General features: G+C 61.7%; 2 protein-coding genes across 2 annotated transcripts; one reads left to right on the top strand and one right to left on the bottom strand.

Moving 5' to 3' along the window:
* Positions 1-1124: 1124 nt before the first annotated feature.
* LOC130142468 (neurophysin 1-like) lies at positions 1125-3321 on the top strand. Its single transcript, XM_056324471.1, has 2 exons — positions 1125-1325; positions 1515-3321. Exons 1-2 carry the CDS (start codon positions 1206-1208, stop codon positions 1782-1784), a joined length of 390 nt encoding a protein of 129 aa, XP_056180446.1. The 5' UTR covers positions 1125-1205; the 3' UTR covers positions 1785-3321.
* A 149-nt stretch (positions 3322-3470) lies between these two features.
* MRPS26 (mitochondrial ribosomal protein S26) lies at positions 3471-6051 on the bottom strand. Its single transcript, XM_056324459.1, has 4 exons — positions 5668-6051; positions 4939-5076; positions 4106-4229; positions 3471-3701 (listed from the first exon to the last, which is right to left on the bottom strand). The coding sequence occupies exons 1-4, from the start codon at positions 5904-5906 to the stop codon at positions 3570-3572; spliced, it is 633 nt and encodes a 210-aa protein (XP_056180434.1). The 5' UTR covers positions 5907-6051; the 3' UTR covers positions 3471-3569.
* Positions 6052-7737: the final 1686 nt, after the last annotated feature.

Here is a 7737-nt window from a genome sequence, read left to right as displayed (position 1 = left end):
TCCACCCCACCCCACAGCGGGACGGCAGCCAGGGCTGAGCTGCTGGGATGGCGCTGAGCCCCACTTCCACCCCATTAACACGGATCTCGGTGCCCGGCTTGTCCCCAGGGACCCAGACTCACCGGCTGGCTGACCCTAGGTGGGTGACGAGGACCTGGCTGCCCTTGCCACCGGCCACACTAAGTGGCAGACTTTGAAGCAAGCCAGCAGGGATGACAAGAGGTCACGGCTTTCAGGCTCTGGGCTGCATAATTCCCAATTAAGCAGGCGCAGGGAGGGACCGGGGTAATGGTCTCAATAGATGGTTGGATTTGTCTGTGGCAGAGGAATTTATTCGAGCCAGGAAGCTCTTAATTGTGGAAATGAAGGCGAGGGGCTGGGGCGAGCAGGACCCTGCGTGACTGCGTCAGCCCTCGGCCCCAGCCTCAGCGCCCCTTCTCCAGGGGGTCCTTTACCTGTCGACAGCGCGGTTCGGGGCACCGTGTTCGAGCCCCGTGTGCAGCTGTGGGGCAGAAGCAATGGGGAAATTGGGGTGTTAGGCCTTTGCCAAGGAGGTTGGGTGTTTTCAGGCCATTAGATAAAAGCAGGTGGGGACAGGCTCAGTGTCACCATCACTCTGGAGCAGGACAAGCCCAGCGTTGAGCATCCTCCCCCAAAGGCCAGGCACAGACAGGTGGAAAGGACCAACACCGCATTTCCTACCCGAGATCCCATAAACGATCCTGGAGGAAGATACGGGTTTGCTTTCCTCCCACCAGCAGGCACCAAGGGAAGCACAATGCCCCTCTCGCCCCACTCCTGGGTGGATGCAGCTCACCAGGCGATTGGGATGCCTGCCTCCATCCCCACCCAACCCACGCTGGAGGAGTCCCAAATGGGACACGGAGCGACAACCCACAGCTCAGCAGCTCCAAGGGGTTGGCAGTGGAGGGACCCGAGCCCCGAACAGCATCCGCAGCCTCCACAAACATCCCCCCCCGCTGCAGTTGGAGTCATCACCGAGTTAAAAACCAACACTTTGGCCTTGACCTCACATCCTCGACCTCTGGCTATTAGCAGAGCCCTTCGGTGTGGAAAGCAATGCCTTGTGGTTTTTAAGGGAAATGGGTGACGCTGGTGCCGGCATGCCTAAGTAGGAGCTGGCACTATATATACCCAACCACTCGTGGGGATGAGGAGCCGAAAATCTTCCTGACCCCGCAGCCATGCCCTGCAAGGCATTCGCCATCTGCCTCCTGGGGCTCCTGGCTCTCTCCTCCGCTTGCTACATCCAGAACTGCCCTATCGGGGGCAAACGCGCAGTCCTGGACATGGACATCAGGAAGGTACGTCCTGGCGGGCTGGGAGACCTTCTAACTCTTTCCTTTCCTTCTCCCAGCTTTCCCTGAGCCCTCTCAGTGCTCCAGTGGGGAAGATGCAGGCAGAACGGAGGGAAAGACCAGAGAAAAGGCTTGACCCCAGGTGCTTCATGAAATAACTCTCCACTCCCTTTCCTCCCGTTCTCCCCCATGCAGTGCATGCCCTGTGGTCCCAGGAACAAAGGCCACTGCTTCGGGCCCACCATCTGCTGCGGAGAAGAGCTGGGCTGTTACATCGGCACGTCCGAAACCCTGCGGTGCCAGGAGGAAAACTTCTTGCCGACGCCCTGCGAGTCTGGACACAAACCCTGCGGCAGCAGCGGAGGGAGCTGCGCGGCCCCCGGCATCTGCTGCAGCAGCGGTGAGAGCAGCACCAGGGCTGTGTCCCACCTGGGACCCTGGTCAGCGGGGTCCTCACACATGTGAGGGACCTCAGGGCTTCGATGTAAACCTGGGAGGGGAGACTGCCCAAGGGACCGTCTTTGTCCCATCCGTCCCCCCAACAGCCAGGGCCACTCCACTCAGGGCAGACTTGACCCTAACCCCCAGGGAAGGCGCGAACAGACTGTGAGGTTTCACGGAAGGGGGAAAGCAGACAGTAACCAAATTCAGGGGACTGAGCAAGCAGCAGGACACCTGTGGAGGCTTCAGGGAAGGAGGAAAGTGGACAGCAATGGATTTAGGGGGTTGAGCAAGCTGCAGAACACCCAAGCTGCATGGCAGCTCAGGCTCCCTCCTGCTTCAGTTACAGTTTGCCATAAATCCCAGCCTCTTCCCCAAGTCAGATGCTGCCAGAGATCCTGCTCCATATCCTGAGGAGCTACAGGGCACAAAGCGAACACGACCTTGCCTGATGTTATTAAAGAAACAACGCCAGAGGTGGGGGGTGGGGGGGGTGTCTCTGAAGGCTGGTTCCTGACACCTTGTTTCATGCGGTGCCTTCTCCTTTCTCTCCCCATGCAGAGGGCTGTGTGGTTGACTCATCCTGCGACCAAGAAATTCTGTTCACGTAGACCACTGGGGAAAGAAGAACCTGCAGGATCCCTTATCTATCAAGCTGTACCAGCCCTGCATCAGGCCGAGAACAGACAAGCCAAGGTCTGTGACTCAGATTTAAGTGATGATCTTCATCAGAAATAAAACTTGTACAGAAAAACAAGAAAAGAAGTCTATATGTTTTTTGTGCACTTGCATGGTTTAGGTGCAGACACGGGGGGGCTGGCTGGAGAGAAAAAGTCTTTTTAGGAAAGCGCAGATTAAAAGAATTTAAGGTCAATGCTCACAGCTGGCGTTTTACCCGAGTGAGGGAGGGCACAGGGACCTGCTGTTAGTCTGCTTGGCCTCTGCTGAACCACAGCAAACTCCAGGCTGGTGTCAGGCAGCACAAAGCCAGTGGTTTTAGGGCACAGTTGAGAGAGCAGCTTGGTCTGCAAGACCACCATAAGCCAGTGCCACCAAAGAGGACCCAAATTAGTTATTATCTACAACTTAAGCCCCAGGTGATGAGTAAAATAAGGCTGAGGGGGAGAAGAGAAAAGGAGACCCACAAAGCCAGTGTCATTTAGATGTTCTCTGCACATTTTCTCATTTAGCCACACCAACAGATGTGCAAAGGGGGATTTAAAGTGTGAACAGGAACAAAAGGTCCCACCACCATGGCAGAAAACAGAGAAACAACAAATTTGCTCCCCCAACAAGAAACGGCGGAGGGTCAGGGTTTCCTACAAAGCCATTCAGACCTCGTTTTCTTTCAAAAGCATCTAGAGGGGTCAACATGCAAGCAGAGCCAGGGCTACAGCAAGGAGCTCAGAGCCAGGATCTGCCTCAGGACTGTTCCCGCTTCCCGCCTGACATGCTTCAGGTGAAGGCAGGAGGGATCCAAACATGTGGGAGGTGGAACTGCAAAGAGTCAGAGCAACGGGCACACCAACACCCGCAGCTTCTCAGGCAGTTCCGCTGCTGCCTCGCAGGGCTGAGAGACTGCCAGCGCCTCTGCCTCTCCTGCTTGCTTCTCCCTCACCCTCCTCCACGCATGCTTTAACCCTTCAGCAGAACCACAGTCAGATCCGCAGGCTTTAACCCTTCAGCAGGACCACAGCCAGACCAGCAGGCTTCCTCCACCAGTTCCGTGGTCAATTTATTCATTAAAAAGAAGAAACTGGCTGGTGCCTCTGGACAGAAACCAGGCCAGCACCCCTCCATCCCATGCCACTAAGACAACACTGTCCGTTTGACGATCCGCCCGTCCTTGTCGATGGCGAAGTTGTAGTTGCGAGGGTTGTCCAGGCACTCCTCAATCCGTGCCTCCAGGTTCTCAGGGGTGATGAACGTTTTGGCTTCCTCCTGAACGAAGGACAAGTACCGGCTCTTAACACGTGGTAGTGGAAGAGTCACTATGGGCAGCGCATGAGCTGCAGGTGCCTGCAGAGCTCACAGACCTCCAAGAGAGCCTAAAATGCCACCAGCATCGCCAGGACCCCAGCAGGAGCCGAGTTCTGAACAAGGAAACCTTTGTTCTCTCCCTCAGGATTATTCCACCCTGTTTTCAGAGCTCTCACTCAACCTCTATCCCATCCACACGCTGTCAACACTTCTGGAAGGTGCTAACGCTTGTGTTCCCAGCTACCAATATAAAAATCTTTTAAAAATAAGCCTGTAGTTTCCACATCGCTCCCACAGGCTGCCATTGAGCCCCTCAGAGGGGCTGCTGGCAGCACACTCCCCAAGGAGGCACCAGCTGCTCTCACCTGCAGTTGCAGAATCTCCTGCTCCTTCTCCTTCAGGAAAGCCTCCATCACCCTGGCCTTGTTCTCTGCAACCCGCAACTTCTTCCTCTTCTGTTCTTCCTCTTCTTTCCTAATTCTTTCCTCTCTGCCACATGGAAAGGAAAACAAAACAACACAGCTTTGGTGAATGCTCACGCTCTGCACGGTGGTGCTTCGGTGAGATGTGCTAATCCCTTGGGATGCAAAGCTGCCAAGCTCAAGCGCAGCCACAACCAACAGGAAGGAGCAGAGCAGCTACGCTGGGGAAAAGCAGCCACGGAGACAAAGAGAATCCCCCTCCTCCTGCGAGAGAAAAATTGATGCAAAACTTAATGCAAAAGCTTTCCAACAGGCTGGCATTGCCACAGCGCTGCGGACCTGAGCCCCAGCAGGGTCTGGCTCCGTTTGGCAGCTTCAAGTCAGCGCATGCAATGCCACCGGCAGGAGCTGGATGCAGGAGCTCAAGTGCTTTGTGCCTTTAACCTCCTCCTGCTTTCAAGATTCAGCAGACACTGATTTTCTTGGAAGCATCAACAGGCTCCCTGGGGGTGGCATAGGAGGGAACATGGAGAAACTGATCCCCCCATGACACCCATCGCCGTAGAGAGCGGGAGGCTGTCCAGAGCTCAGTAACACCCCTCAGCAGCGAGAAATCTAGGAACGCGACCGCTGCGTAGGCAGATTTATTTTAAAAAGGTCAAACTTTAGGTCAAGTGTCTTTGTAAAAATTAGCCTGACTAATTGACCCAGGTGTTGAATTTAATTATGCATAAGCAAAAGCCAGAGCTGAGCAAGAAGGTGGTGTCCCGGCTGACCTGCGTGCCCGCTGCCGGGCATTCTCCTCCTGATTCCAAGCCATCAGGCGCTGGTGCTCCTCCCTCAGCTCCGCCGAGTCCTCCTGGGCCAGCAGTGCCTCCCGCTTCTTCTGTAGCACCTCAGCCCTAAACTCAGCCCTGCCAGGAAAGGCTGCTGAGCTCCTGCCTGTGGCCAGGTGCCAGGGGGCTCTGATGCACCTGCCCCATAGCAGAGCCAGCCCCACCACCCTGCCCTTCCCCTGCCCCACAGTAACCTGGGGTCTAGCCACCCACGCTCCGAAGCAGCCCCAGAGCCCCCATATCTCCCCTGCCCCACAGCCAGCCCTCTCCCTCACAGCTGCCCAACAGGAAACCCCCAACCTACCTCTGCCCCACAGCAGCCACCAATGGTCCCAAGCCCAACCCTCCCCTGCCCCACAGCAACCCCACAGCCCTGTACAGAGCCCACCTCTGCCCCACAGCAGCCCCGCAACCCTGTACCCAGCCCCTGCCCCACAGCAGCCCCGCAACCCTGTACCCAGCCCCCTGCCCCACAGCAGCCCCGCAACCCTGTACCCAGCCCCTTGGGCCATAGCAGCCCCGTTCTCAGAGGCACAGCCAGGCCCCCAACCCTCCGCTGCCCCACAGCAACCCCACAGCCAGTCCCCTACCCCACAGCCCCACACCCAGCCTCCTGCCCAGCACCCTGACCCTCCCTGCCTCACAGCGGCCCCAGCCGCCTGTGAGTACCGGAGGGCGCCGAGGACCAGCCGGTGCTGCCGGTACCGCTCCTTGACCACCAGCAGCTCCTCGGGGTCGACAGGCGGCGGCACCTTCAGCCGCGACGCCTTGGACTTGGCGGGAGGATCGTGCCGCGTCTTGCGGCCCCGTGCCGGGACCAGCCGCGGCCCCCAGACAGCCCCGGGAACGGGGCCCAGCGGGGGCCCCAAGCCCAGCGCCGGGCGGCAGCGCCTCAGCGCCCGCAGCATGGCGGCGGGCGGGCTCCGGGCCGGACGTGACGTCAGCGAGCGCCCCGCCCCGCCCGCGGGGCACTGTGGGAAAGGGCGCGCGGGAGCAGGGCCTGACGGGAAATGTAGTGCGGGGGGCGGACACGGCGCCCACGGAGCCCACGGCACCCACGGGGCACGGACCCCCACCCACGGACATGGATACCCCCGGGGCAGAGAATCCCAACGGGACACGGTACCCACGGACACCCTCCCCCCCCCCACCCCGGGACACGGAACTCCACAGGCACGGCACCACCACGGCAGTTCCCACGGACACAACACCCCTCCCCGGGGCACGGCACCCCCACGGACCCCCCCACAGGACACGGCACCCACGGGACACGGAGCCCACGACAAACACCCTCTCACCGGACACCAAGCACACGAGACACAGCCCGCCCGCCCGCCCCCCCCCCCCCGCGGGACAGACACCCCGCACCCACCCACGCGGGACGAAGCCCCCCGCACCCCACCACCCCCCCACGCAGGACACAGGTCCCTGCACACCCAGCCCCCCGCCCCCCCGTCCCGCCCCCGGCGCAGCGCTGCGCTCCAGCTCCCCTCGCGCCCCTTTATTGCCCGCTCCCGCGTGGGCGGGTCCCGCGTGGGCGGGGCGGGGCCGCTCGCGCCCCGCTCAGCAGCAGCGGCTCCTGGCGCCGGGGGGGGAACACGGAGGGGGGGCGGCAGCGCCGGGGGGGGGGGCGGGACCTGCGGGAGAGCGGCGCCGTGGGGGCGGGGCGGGGGGAACACCGCGGGAGGGTAACGTTGGGGGGCGTAATCTATAGGGGTAATCGGGGGGGTAAATCGAGGGGGGTATAATCGGGGGCGGGGGGCTAAATCGAGGGGGGATAAACGGGGGGCTGGGGGGATAATCCAGGGAGTGTAATTTGTTGGGGGGGGGTAACACGGGGGGGGGGATAAATCCGGGGGGGGAAATGTGTGGAGGGGGGTGTCAGCGGGGTAGGGGGGGAGCCCCGGGGGGGGTCAGTTGGGAGGGGCATCACCCCGGGGGGGGTGTCACTCCGGGGGGGGATCAGATGGGGCGGTCACCAAGGGGGGGGATCAACCGCGGGGAGGGGAGGAACTCCCCGGGGGGGGGAACCAGACTGGGGGGGGGGGAGGGGATTCAGACTGGGGGGGTGACCCTGCGGGGGATCAGATGAGACAGGGGAGTCACCCCGGGGGGGATCAACCGGAGGAGGACGGATCAACCCGGGGAGTACGGGGGGGGAATCATCTCGGGGGTGAGGATCAGATTTGGGGGGGGGGGGGATTCAGATTGGGGGGATGACGCCGGGGGCGAATAGATCAGCCAGGGGGGACCAGATGGGGGGATCACACCGGGGGGTCAACCGGGGGGGGAGGGGGGATCAGCCCGGGGAGGAGGGAATCACCCCAGGGGGGTGAGATCAGATCGGGGGGGATCAGATTTGGGGGGGATTCAGACCGGGGGGGATGACCCCCGGGGGGAACAGCTTAGCCAGGGGGGATCAGGCGGGGCGATCACCCGGGGGGACCAGGCGGGGGAATCCGGCGGGGGGCGAGCGGGGCCGTACCTGCGGGGCCGGGGCGGGGCCGGGGTCGCGCTTGCCCCCCCGGGTACCAGCCGTGGGACCAGTGCTGCGCGCGGCAGGGCGGCACGGCCGGCAGCAGCAGCAGCAGCAGCAGCAGCAGCGGCAACGCGCGGGGCGCCATGGCCGGCTGGAGGGCGCAGGGTCCCTGTCCCACCGGCACCCAGCGGGGGGGCGCAGGGTCCCTGTCCCACCGGCACCCAGCGGGGGGGCGCAGGGTCCCACCAGCACCTGCCCAG

Source organism: Falco biarmicus, chromosome 1 (assembly GCF_023638135.1).
Source record: "Falco biarmicus isolate bFalBia1 chromosome 1, bFalBia1.pri, whole genome shotgun sequence".
Lineage (NCBI taxonomy): Eukaryota > Metazoa > Chordata > Aves > Falconiformes > Falconidae > Falco > Falco biarmicus.
This window is presented reverse-complemented; position numbering and strand designations above follow the sequence as displayed.